The sequence below is a fragment of the Chanodichthys erythropterus genome, chromosome 10 (assembly GCF_024489055.1).
Source record: "Chanodichthys erythropterus isolate Z2021 chromosome 10, ASM2448905v1, whole genome shotgun sequence".
Lineage (NCBI taxonomy): Eukaryota > Metazoa > Chordata > Actinopteri > Cypriniformes > Xenocyprididae > Chanodichthys > Chanodichthys erythropterus.
In genome coordinates, this window is record NC_090230.1 from 50,091,169 (window position 1) to 50,103,798 (window position 12,630).

Here is a 12,630-nt window from a genome sequence, read left to right on the forward strand (position 1 = left end):
TGATGGTTGACTTTCTACAACTTTCTCCCATCTCCCGACTGCATCTCTGGAGCTCAGCCAAAGTGATCTTTGGGCTCTTCTCTCCCGATAGCTCAGTTTGGCGGATGGCCAGCTCTAGGAAGGGTTCTGGTCCTCCCAAATGTCTTCCATTTAAGGATTATGGAGGCCACTGTGCTCTTAGGAACCTTAAGTGCAGCAGAAATTTTTTGTAACCTTGGCCAGATCTGTGCCTTGCCACAATTCTGTCTCTGAGCTCTTCAGGCAATTCCTTTGACCTCATGATTCTCATTTGCTCTGACATGCACTGTGAGCTGTAAGGTCTTATATAGACAGGTGTGTGGCTTTCCTAATCAAGTCCAAGCAGTATAATCAAACACAGCTGGACTCAAAACCATCTCAAGGATGATCAGAAGAAATGGACAGCACCTGAGTTAAATATGTGAGTGTCACAGCAAAGGGTCTGAATACTTAGTGACTTGTGATATTTCAGTTTTTCTTTTTTAATAAATCTGGAAAAATGTCAACAATTCTGTGTTTTTCTGTCAATATGGGGTGCTGTGTGTACATTAATGAGGAAAAAAAATGAACTTAAATGATTTTAGCAAATGGCTGCAATATAACAGAGTGAAAAATTTAAGGGGGTCTGAATACTTTCCATACCCACTGTACATGATAGTATTTATAAATATTTTGAATTGGCATTTATATTCAGTTTTCATTCTAATATTAGTTTTAGTAATTTGATGTGTTTTCATCATTTTTATTTTAAGCTTTATTTCAATTAACAAAAAGGATTTGTTGTAATAATTGAAGTCAACAACACTGGATTACTGTGCATTCTTTATCTCAAGCGTACGTTTCACAAACATGCTCGGCATGTGCTTGTGTGTGTGGGCTGTGTTCAGACAGGTAACAATATGCTTGTCCTTCAAGCACAGAATGTTCAAAATGTGAGCGTCACAATCATAGGAAACCTTGACGAGCACAGACATGGATAAAGAAGAGAAAATGACAAAGCCGGTCTCACAAAACACTAGTCTGCCATCAATCAGCCACTCAAATGGTAAAAGCAGATGCAATATGGAGAATCTGGAAACAGTCCAATTTCCAAAAACACACAATTCAAAGCAGACAAATAAAGAAACACCACAAGGTTTTTTTTTTTTCCCAACATTTTTTTGTATTTCATTTTACTTTCATTTTTAATGGAGCGATACATCAACATAATTCGAGATTTATAGAGGCCTCGCAATACAAGTACTTGACACAAACTCCTCCTCACCCTCTTTTATTAGCTATTAAGAAAAAAAAAGGTCTTAAACATTTTTAGTAGATTTTGCAAGATATGTTTGGAATTTGTAACAGAAGCCCTCCTAAAACGGGGTCAGTGGTCCATAAGCCCCAATACCTCTCCCAAATCAAACAACCCCTCCCCCCCATCCGAAACCTCTGACTCTCTCACACCAGACAAACCCCTTTTAAATTAAACATGAAGAAAACTAAACAAAATAATAGTTTGCAGAGGCTCATTACATAAAACAAAGACTTGAAGAGACAAACACTTAAAAAGAGGACACGAAAAGGTGGTCATGGGGTCATGATGATTTACTCATCAACTTCTGGTACCTGTTTAAGGATGTAGGCCTCCCTCATGTATGTTTTATATCGCAAAGAGTCAAGCATTAACAGGTGTTTTTTTATTCTTTAAAGAGTGTCTACATGACTGCATCTCCAAATTGAGCACACGCCTCTTCTCAAGCAAATGGAGAGGCAACGATCATATACAATCAGCAGTTGTTTTTTTGTCAATGTTCAAGCCATATATTACATTAAAACACTGATTCTTCTTTGGATGAAAGAGTCACTTTAAATACAGTTATGATAATGTGTAGGTTTACCCTCGCCAATTCTTGTGTTAAGATGTGCACCATGAAAATGGAGTATTATGCAAGACATACAGAACCTGAACTGCTTGCAGCGTTAAATTAAGCAAAAAAAATGTGCAAGGAACAGTCTCGATGCCTGCACACAGAACTCTTGCTATCATAATTAGCATGGCACATGACCTTAAACGTGTAACGTACAGGAAGTCAGTCTTTGCGCAGCAAAATCTCCAGCCGCCGGATTTTATGCAAAGATAACGGTACAGTGTAGAAAAAAAAAAACAAAACAAAACAAAACAAAAAGGTCTGAAAAGACGATTTGGTAAACAGTTCTTGCAAATCCTGTCCTTCCCAAAACACTCAGTACAGTAAAAGCAATCAAGATAACATTTTTACTTTAGGTAAAAGCAAAGATGAGGCTTCAGTCAATCATATGCGTGGAAAATGGTCCACTCTAAGAGAATACAGCCGTTTAGAAGAGCATACTGCTCAGCTATAGAAATACTAGCGCTGAAGATACTTACAAGTTTGTTGATGCAAACCTTTATAGGTACAAAAATTAGACAAATTGAAAAACAATCAAATGGGTTTTTAATGTTAAAAACATCCAAGTGGTGGGCTACAATTGTTTTGTAGAAACAGAAAATAAAAAAGGCAAGCGAGACAATTTTCGGTTTAACTAATTTCATTTAGCCGAGATGAGACGCAAGATGTAAGGCATGTATGCTTATTTTCTGAGATGTTTAACGTTCACCTCATCCAATCATATTTAACATATATATTATGGGCGGCAAGAAAAATGCCCATTCCCATCATGGCAGTTAAACGGTGTCTTTTACCACTGTGGTTTTTGCGAAATGTGAAAAGGTCTAAAAGTGTGCGAAATTACGGCTGAGGCCGATAAAAGCGTGACTGACTACAAAATGAAAGGAGAAAGTAAAAAACAAGCAGACACGATCGCTCCCAACCATCTTGCGGGATGGCTTTTGCTTTTTCGCCTTATTGATTACAAATCAATGTAGTAGTTTGAGTTACGAACAGGAAAAAAAAAAAAAAAAATGAAACAAAGTAAACATTACATTTGGTTGAGGGAACACTTGAAAATGTACATGTACATATAAATGTGTCAACACTTGTTATTAATGCACTCCCCTTAGCTATAATTGGCATTATGAAGGTAATTTTTCACATTGTTTCAATAAAACTTTGTTTTTTGTTTTGCGTCAACAATTATCATACTTGCTTTGGGTAATCACAAATAAGCATTCTATATAATTATGCCGGGCAAAAAATTCCTTTGCCAAGCGCACAAACAACGATAAAGTAATTCTGCAGAGCAAGTTTTGGTTGTTAAAAAAAAAAAAAAAAAAAAAAAAAAAAAAGAGAGAAAAAGAAAAGAAAAATGTCAGAAATAAATCTAATTTATAAACGTAAATTTACAAAATGGATTTTTTTTTGTTTTGTTTTTTTTAACTACTGAATCTAAGATGACCTTACACCACCCCAATGCTATGTCTATATATATATATTCTGTATTTTATGTACACATGTAATATTCATCATGTATGTATTCATTCATCTCAATTTTTCCACCGTTACAGATCTTAAATTTCTTATCATCTATATCAATAAATAAATAAGAACCATGGTTTGTTTTTCACTACGCCCTCTTCATGGTATTGTGCGATTCTCCCCGAAATGGTCCAGGAGAGTTTTGCATGTAGGGGGCATCACCTCTACCAAAAAGAGAGAGAATGAGAGGAAAACCAAGGGAGAGAGAGGAAAAAAAAATAAAAATAAAGAGAGAGAGAGACAGAAAGGAAAGGATGAGGGAGAGCGCTAGGTAGCTGCTGGGTTACTACGCCTGTGCGTTGGTGCCGTTCTTGTCGGGGGAATTGGCTGCGTTGATGGAGTTGGCAGTGCCGTCTGGCTGCACGCTGTCCTTGCGCGGAGGCATTCGCTCGTTTATCCGGTCCAGTCCACGTGCTTCTTCGAAGCTTTGGATCTTGTGTTGAGGGTTGAAGCCTTGAATGGCTGGAAATATGGAAGCAGGAAGTTAGCCAATGCTTATGAAGTGACATACAGCAATGACAACGTTTGCTTTCGTTTTGGCCATTACTGGTATCCTTGTGCATATTACTGTGTCTTTACATTGTCATGGCAGGAGTTTACAGATTACATTAGCCTTAACATGAAATAAGTTGCGTTCACACCATAATTACAAGATGACAACCCTTGACGTTCTACTTGGAGACGTTCATGTCCTCGGACACTATTAACGCCAAAAAGAATCTGCAGGGTCGGAGTTTACAAGTTGTAATTACGAGTTCTACAAGGACATGAACGCTTTTTACAAATCGCCATCTTGTAATTACCATAATTACGACATGGGTGAATGCATCGTAAAATTTCACAATAGGGCTGCACAGTTATTAGAAATTAAACCAAAATTGCAATATGGATTTTTAAAATGTAAATGCTGTGATTTAATTAAATAAATGCATGCACTAAATGTTTCAGAGTGAAGTGTGTCTTTAACGTGCAAACAGTTCAGTTCACAGGAAATGCCAAACAAATTCACCTCTGTTGGTGCTCTGAGTTTAGGTTGCTTATAACGTGCAACATGCGCCAACCATCTTACCAAATTAATAGTGAGAAGTGCTTATACAGTAAATCGGCTGTCAACAAAAAAATAAAAAATAAAAGCTTGATGCTTTAAAGTTTAAAAATGAAGAAATTAAGGGATAAATACCATTATTACAATAGTATCATTTATTATTTTGTTTAATATTTTATTTAGTAATAATTATAATAATAATAATAATAATAATAATAATAATTAAATACACCCCCCCTACACCCCAACATTAACTTTTAGATATAAACATCCAGTCACTAAAGTAGCATGACTACTAAGGGTGGGCTGTTTTTCCCAATAGCACCCCCCAAAAAAGTTGATGAAATAAAGCTAAACAAACCAATCATCCAGCTGAAATAAGTAAAAAGAGGAGTTCAGGGTATACAGTAAGGCTTCGACTAGTTTAGATTGCATTAACCAGAAATGCCGGTGTACCCACGTCAAGCCTGACATTAAAGGCAAAAACAGGCCTAGATTTGAGTTTATCTGTGTGCTCTTTGGTCAGGAAGTGAAACTGATAAAAACAAAGATTCAGTCTCATGCTGTGGTCTGCTCACACCCCTGCCTCTGGCTTCCCCCTTTAAACAGCTGTGACTGAAGCGGTCGCATTCACGATTGAGAGACTTTTTGAAACGTCCTTTCTCAACAGTCAGATCAACAAAAAGTTTATCCTGAATTAAAGAGATAGTTCACTCAAAAATGGTCATCATTTACTCATTACCTCATGTCATTCCAAACATGTATGACTTACTTTTGGTGGAACACAAGTTATTTTGAAAGGCTATTTTTGTCCATTAAATTAAAGTCAGTGGGGGCCAAAACTTTTTTGATGGAGAGGAAAAAAAAAAAAAAAAAAAAATTATATATATATATATATCACAATATATTTTTGTTTACCACAGAAGAGTGCAAGTGTGTAATTTTTAGCTGTTAAGTGGCACAGAAATTATGTCACCTTTAAATGCAAACAGACAAAATAGAACAAAACAACACAAAGGAACAACAAACAAATATCTCAACGTGCAAATCAAACTAAATTGCTAGTTTTATAAGTAACAAGCATGTGAACTACATACACAAATAAATAACATCGGCGACTACAAAAGGACAAAATGCACACAAACAACATACAGTAAATCACAGGGGGAGGGTAAAAGACAGACAACACTGAGAAGGTTTCACAGATGTCTTGCATACCTCGTGCTTCCTCTGCTTCTATGGTGGCTGTGTAAGCATGAGTAGTAGTGCCATGCCCAAAACGAACGGGGAAAGAAAGTGAGTCAAGTTATCAATGCAATCACAAGTACATTCAAACCCCCTCCCTGTTGCCCATTCATTCATCTTCCCCTCCCCACCATCAGCCCAAATGCTTGACATGCCACACAGGAAGAAACCTAAAAGAGGTTAGTTTAGTTGCTTCATCCAGAACATAAACAGATTTCAAAACTCGTTTTTACTTGGTGAGGTTTGTTTTTGAGAAACCATGAGAAGCAAGGCCTTCTGAATGACTCTTGACATGGACCAAGTCTATTTTTACAGCTGAAGGTATACAATAGCCAAACAAGGAGAGGCTTTCACCGTAAAAACGCCATGCAATGTACTGTATATACATGATGACAGTTTATTTGTGGCCTTCACAGGAAGATGAGAGGCAAGACAGCTTTGAGTGATGTGTCGTTTTATTTCTATTTTCAGCTTCTGAAGAATCCTTTTATTTACATCCCCTCCCCCAGTGCACCATCGACACATTACAATCACAAGACTGTATCGTATTTTATTGTGCTTTGACGTTTGACCAAAAGAGCAGGGCCTTTCAAAATGTTTAATGCCACAGACCGCTAAACATGAAGATTCCCTCAGAAGTGCATTTCAGTGTATTTTCCACTACTAAATACCCTTTTATACTAGGGCTGCAAGATACTGGAAAAAACTGATTTTGCAATATTTTATTTTTCTTTGATATATAAGGCTATATGAAAACCACCAGATGACTTAGCTCTAGAATAGCTCTATTTGGAAAGAATGAATCCTTCTAGAATGATTTAGGTGATTTTGTAGGCGAGTGAATCTGCATAGAAAATCAAATTGAAGCGTAGATAAATGCAACAGAACAAAGATGCAATTGCTTTATGTTTTTCAGGTAAGTCTAACAGTTTTCAGGTACAGAAATTGAATAATCAAATGTGATTAACACTGCATAGTCTTTACTGTACCAATTAAATAATATTTGTTAAAGCTACAAATGTGACTCCCTCTTCGTCTTCTGTCGCTGATTAATATTAATGACATACGGCAGCAGGTTTATTTGCATTCGGTCCAACATAATATGCATCCAACTTCTTTCTCAATTGTTTACATTCACCAAGACACAAGTGACTGTCTGCGCGCCACAAAAAAAACAAAAAAACAAAAACAAAAAGCACACAAGTTCCAAATTGAGTTCTCTTTTGCATGTTCTTGTGCTTAAATGCTTCAGATTTCTTTGAATGTATAAACTGAGAAGCCTTAAAAAGACGTGGAAATTATAAACTTTCACTTTATGATGGTTAGACTTTCCAATTAATCCTTAAATCATATGCATTCCAAACCATGGGGTCTGGTCCGTATGGATCACAGATCAACTACGATCCCTACTTATGCATATCCCGTGACATGACAGCATTTATTTGAAATAGAATTTTCGCTTAGAACTTAAAAGTCTGCTTTAGAAAACTAAAACCATATAAATTTAGCGGTTCTGGCAAAATGGTGGCCCATATATTCACCCAAAAAAAAAATGTTTTGATCATATGAAAAGTAGTCACTGTGCTATGAAGATTCTAGTATGTTCTCGTTGTCTGTTTCCTGGCTCAAGCCAAAAAAGCCCACCCCCTCAGGTTTGATACCCTAGATATGGCTTGAAAACCTTAAGTCTGGCCACTCTGTCTGTAGCATCCTACATTTTTGTGAAAGTTACATCAAAGTGTGCTATTATTTGTCAGAGTTTGAGGTGGGGTCACATTTACCATTGCTTAACAAAACTTTGCAGGCGAATTCCAGTTATTTCAACAGGAATCTGCGTGCCCCCGAGTTTCATGTAAGGTCAAAAAAGTATGCCATGCAGATTTTGAAGTTGGTCACACAAATTACATATTATGTGAGCTGTGTGTTTCATGCATCACTATACTTGTCCACAAATTTTCACTTAAATTTCACCAATATAGCTGCACATTTAGGGGTAGACTTTTGTTCAAACCCCTAGTATGCAATATGTAATAGCTATAAGTGACACTTTTTTCTTTTCTTTTAAAAAAAAATACATTTAGCATTTTCTATATATTTTACAAAACAATCTGAATCATACCAATTTAAGGGCAACTAGTTTTGTCAAAAACAAACCTGACCATGTTAATGCGGCTGCTAATAGGAGGGCGGCAGGCTGCAGCAGGCTGGTGAATTTTTACATTGAAGGCCGGGAGAGGAAGCATGGCACACCAACAGGCGCTGGCTAAATTGGGTCATATTGCGTCATAGTTATAAGCTCACAGGAGCCCCTCTCACTGTGAAAGCATCACCCGCAGCAGCTCCTTGGCACTAGCTATGATCTCAGCAGTGCTTGGAAGTTTATCAGGTCCTTGTCAGGGCAGGAAATCTGAAGCGTGTTGATTGAAATCCCCTTCATGACCAAACCCTTCTAAAATCTTCCCCCCTCTAAACGATATCACTTTCGATGATGGGTGTGTTGCACCGTGAGAGGCAAAGCTGCCGGGCGAGGCGGTGACAGAAAAAGGGCGAGAGAAGTATAGACAGAAAGACTGAGAAAGAAACAGCGTAACAGGAGCAGGGGTTTGGTGGAGAGCTGGTATCACCCTCACACCACCACAACTCAATAAGGCCGGGAGAAAGACTTACCGCTCTGTAGGGTCTGTCTGCCTCCTGACAGGACACCCAGAGGCAACGTCCCAGTGGGGGTCAAGCCCTTTAACTGCAACACACTCTCGTTCTCCTCTCTGAAAACACACCCACACCCACACACACGGTTAAGAGATAGCTATAAAATTAGCCACGGTTTGGTTTCAAATTAAGTGTAATAATTTTCTCCATTTACGTCAATGACAAATAAATGGGTTCACAAAGAAAACATTTTTTAAAATGTGTCAAGTTCTTAGAAATGTACTCATTGTATTCACAATGGTTACATGTGGACTTCATGCAGACTTTTTTTTATCTTTTAAAAAAATAAATAAAATAAATTGATTGATTCTTAATTGTCATGTGATGCAACCAGTAAAAATAATATCTTCCTTAAACTTTGAACACGTGATAAAATATATTTTAAAGACTTTTTTGAAAATAAAATTAAGTTTTTTTTTTTTTTTTTTTTTTTTTTTACAAATATAAATTTAATTTATAAATATCATTAAGTTTTTGGGGAGTCATAGCACATGACATTACAACTTGAACTATGCTTGCCTTTTTATAAAAATGTCACATTATCTGATATTTTAGACTTATTGACCTTGACAGTCGTTAGTTTTTAAAATGGACTGACCTACCTAAAATTCATTTTTCATATTTTATAAATCTCTTACAGACTTCTGATACTATTACTAGAAAATACTGTAAAAATTCCAACTTTAAAAACATGTCAACTGGTTAACTAAAGTACCTTAACATATAAAACTGTAAATGGTTTAACATCACATTCTATCTAATTTTACTATAAAATACTGTAAATTTTGGTTTTTGCAAGTAATTTACGGTATATATATACATATATATATATATATATATATATATATACACACACATTCCAAAAAGTCTGCTTTACACATCATGTGACACCTTTTTTAATAAATATATATTTTTTCAGTTATGTACATTAGTGTGCTTTGTTACATTTTATGTTATTTAGTTAATGTATATTGCACTATTTTATTGTATTTTACCCTGATAGGGTTTCATCTTTGTGTGTACGACCCTGTACAACATCTATATATTGTATTGACCATGCTTTTATGGACCGGCCGCTTACAATAAACTGATTCATCATGTGGCTTTTGTGCCACCTGTATTATATTGGTGGTTATCAGTTTTAAGGTAAAAAGACTGGAACTTTTGGAAGTTAAATTATGTATATGAAAATTATATGATTTAATTAAATATACAGTTTTAAGTTGCAAAACATATAGACATTTTTTACCATAAGTGTAATAGGATATTTTAACAGTGGTCAACATCTCTGTTGTGTAGAAAGGAGTGTATGACTGTGAAAAAAATCCTTGAGGGATTTGTATGTGAAGTGTGTATGTTCACCTAAGAACAGAGAAAACTCTGGCCATCTTGCCAATGGCACGAATCTTATTTCGGATCACCTCCTTGCGGACTGCCGGGGTGCCACCTGCCACAAACATGCACAAATGGGGAGGGACAGAGGAAAATAAAAATAGAGAGAAAGAAGATTAGGGTCTAGTTTCATCGATGGTACATTGGAACAATTTTGCTATACATCCATCATCTTGAACCCTCGTATATTTTATGAACTACTTTTATCCAGAAGAAATATGATAAAGTAAAGAGAGATAATCAACATCATTACCTGGAAACTAGTCCTAATCTGATGGCTAGAGTCATACATACTCCAGATCAAATGAGGCATTACATCCTGAACTCCCATAAGGAATAAATAAACCCTATTTCAGAACTCAAAGGCTCACAGACACACAGTGGAAGTGTGTCAGGCCAAGTTAAAATTATGCACCATTGAAAAAAAAGAAGGACAAATCAAATGGGCATCAAGAACAGTAAATGGGACACTGTATTCCTTCATGACAGCTCCTCAGATGTGGGGTGGGGGTGCTCAGAATGGGTTCATCTGGTTTCATTACAGCAAGAGAGGCATCACTGTACTTCATGGCTTTTGCGTTAAGAGAAGTAATTCATTTTGAATTGCTGAAGTGACTTAATGAAGACCCAGTTTGTCTTCGCTTAGGTAAACTGTTAAGGGCAAAGCATGTTTGGCCAGAAGATTTGTAATAAATTTGATAATTTAAAAAGAAACAAAAAGAAAAGGCTTTAAAGGCATTCATGAAGTACAAACTAAGCACCGTCTATGTACTTCCTGTCTCTGCAGTGTTATATGCATCAAACGGATAAAACAATAAAGCAGGATGCCCATTTAATCACAACGCTGAACGCTTAACGCTGAGTTCATCTTTAAAGCAACTTGCACACAAGAATATAGTGTCCTAAATAGAAATATATGGGTTATTCACGGAGGACTAATACTCACTAATCAGAGAACTATTATTTGACAAGAAGAGGGGCATGCTGGTGTATATTTAACAGAGCTGAAATTCATATCGAGTAAAAAGGGAGGAAAGGAGACATTTAAGCGAGCATGGCTAATTGAGCACACGTTTTTGTTACATTTAAATTCAAGTAAATGTTGATTACATTATTATTCCTGAGTGGGAAGTAAAAAACATTAAATATTGTTATGATATACAGAAAAGTTTCAAGAGTTTGGGGTGAATAATTTTATTTGAAAGAAATTAGTACTTTTATTTAGTAGGAACACATTAAATTGATAAAAAGTGATAGAGACATTATTAATATTGCAAAAATGTACTTTAAATAAATGCTGCTCTTTTGAACGTTCTATTCATTAAACAATCCTAAAAAAAAAGTATTATGGTTTCCACAAAAATATTAAACAGCACAACTGATTTCGACATTGATAATAAATTAACATATTAGAATGATTTCTGAAGGATCATGTGACACTGGGGTAATAATGCTGAAAGTTCAGCTTTGACATCACAGGAATTATTTTCTCTCTCCCCCTTTGAATATATGAATATATTCAAATAGCAGAGTTATTTTAAACTTATATTATAATATAATATAATATATTTATAATATAATATAATATTTCACAATATGACAGTTTTTTCTTTATTTTTGATCAAAGAAACGTGAGCTAAGATTTCAATTTAATTTATTTAATCAAGCGCCAAAAACATCTTGTTTTGATACTGCGGGATCTGTGATGTCACACGGGCAAATATATTTGCATATAACTCCCTCCAGAGCAAGACATCAACGAATAGTCATACATCATCGCACAATAGGCCCTGTCCACTGGCATTCAGACTCTTAAAGGCTTCATTTGCCTACACTGAATGTGAGCGTCGTGTCAAAAGCAATTATAATCACTGATGCGGTCTATACTGAATACAGTGCACAGATGCTTGTTCAGTTACTGATGTACTCCACACACCTGAGTCTGTTAACAACAGGACGAATGGAAAAGAGAAAAACGCACACTTTGACATGTCTAGTCTAAACAGCTCTTTTGCGTCTCTGTATAGACTGCAGCCACACAAAGCATAAGTAAATGATTTCATAATGCTTTGTCTGTAAATAACAGCTTTATATGGATGTTTTCAAAACATGTTCAATAGTGAGTGGACCTTGATACACTTTCGTTATACAATGATGTCATAACAGTGGCCATTTACTGAGCCCTAAAGGAACCGCCATTTAAAAACAGATAATTTCAGACAGAGGGTCAGAATGAGCAGTGAAAACATTTTTTTCCACATATATATTTGTTTTTGTGTGCAAAAAACTTTATTAACATAAGGGAACCTCAAAGAAAATATTAAAATAAAAAAATCTGTCATGACCCCTTTAATATATATTTCATTTATACAATGTTTATAATATTCAGTGTTATTTTACATTAGTTTACTTTATTTCTGAACAGGAATACTAATGTTAGACCTACAGGACAACCTTAAAGCACTGTTTATTTCAAGTATATCTTTGAATTCTATTGTATTTCTTTGTGATATTGCTTGTAACTTGTTTATAAGCTTATTTTTCATAATGTTTGAACATTAGGTAGGCTAGTAGTTTTTGCTGTGGTATCGAAATTGAAATCAAGAATTGCGAAATTTCACTGGCAGACCAGCCAACCTTGGAATTTTTTTGAGTACCAGTTTGACGAGAAGGGACACGGGGTTTGAGGGGAGGTGGTGGTGGTGCAAGACACACACACAGACACACACAGACACACACACACGCCTATCTTAAGCATTCTAATTTTGACTGTTAAAGTGTTTT

At 35.8% G+C, this 12,630-nt stretch overlaps 1 protein-coding gene across 2 annotated transcripts in view; it reads right to left on the reverse strand.

The window, feature by feature from the left end:
* Positions 1–1,143: 1,143 nt before the first annotated feature.
* Positions 1,144–12,630, reverse strand: part of ppp3ccb (protein phosphatase 3, catalytic subunit, gamma isozyme, b) — a 39,217-nt gene continuing 27,730 nt past the window's right edge. The window contains exons 11-14 of one of the 2 annotated variants that reach the window (XM_067398071.1): positions 9,817–9,901; positions 8,413–8,510; positions 5,719–5,745; positions 1,144–3,917 (exon numbers count right to left, since the gene is read on the reverse strand). In XM_067398071.1, coding sequence (XP_067254172.1) covers positions 3,742–3,917; positions 5,719–5,745; positions 8,413–8,510; positions 9,817–9,901 — 386 coding nt within the window. In that variant the 3' untranslated portion in view covers positions 1,144–3,741. The remainder of the gene's footprint in view (positions 3,918–5,718; positions 5,746–8,412; positions 8,511–9,816; positions 9,902–12,630) is intronic. The other variant, XM_067398072.1, reaches the window with a different exon arrangement.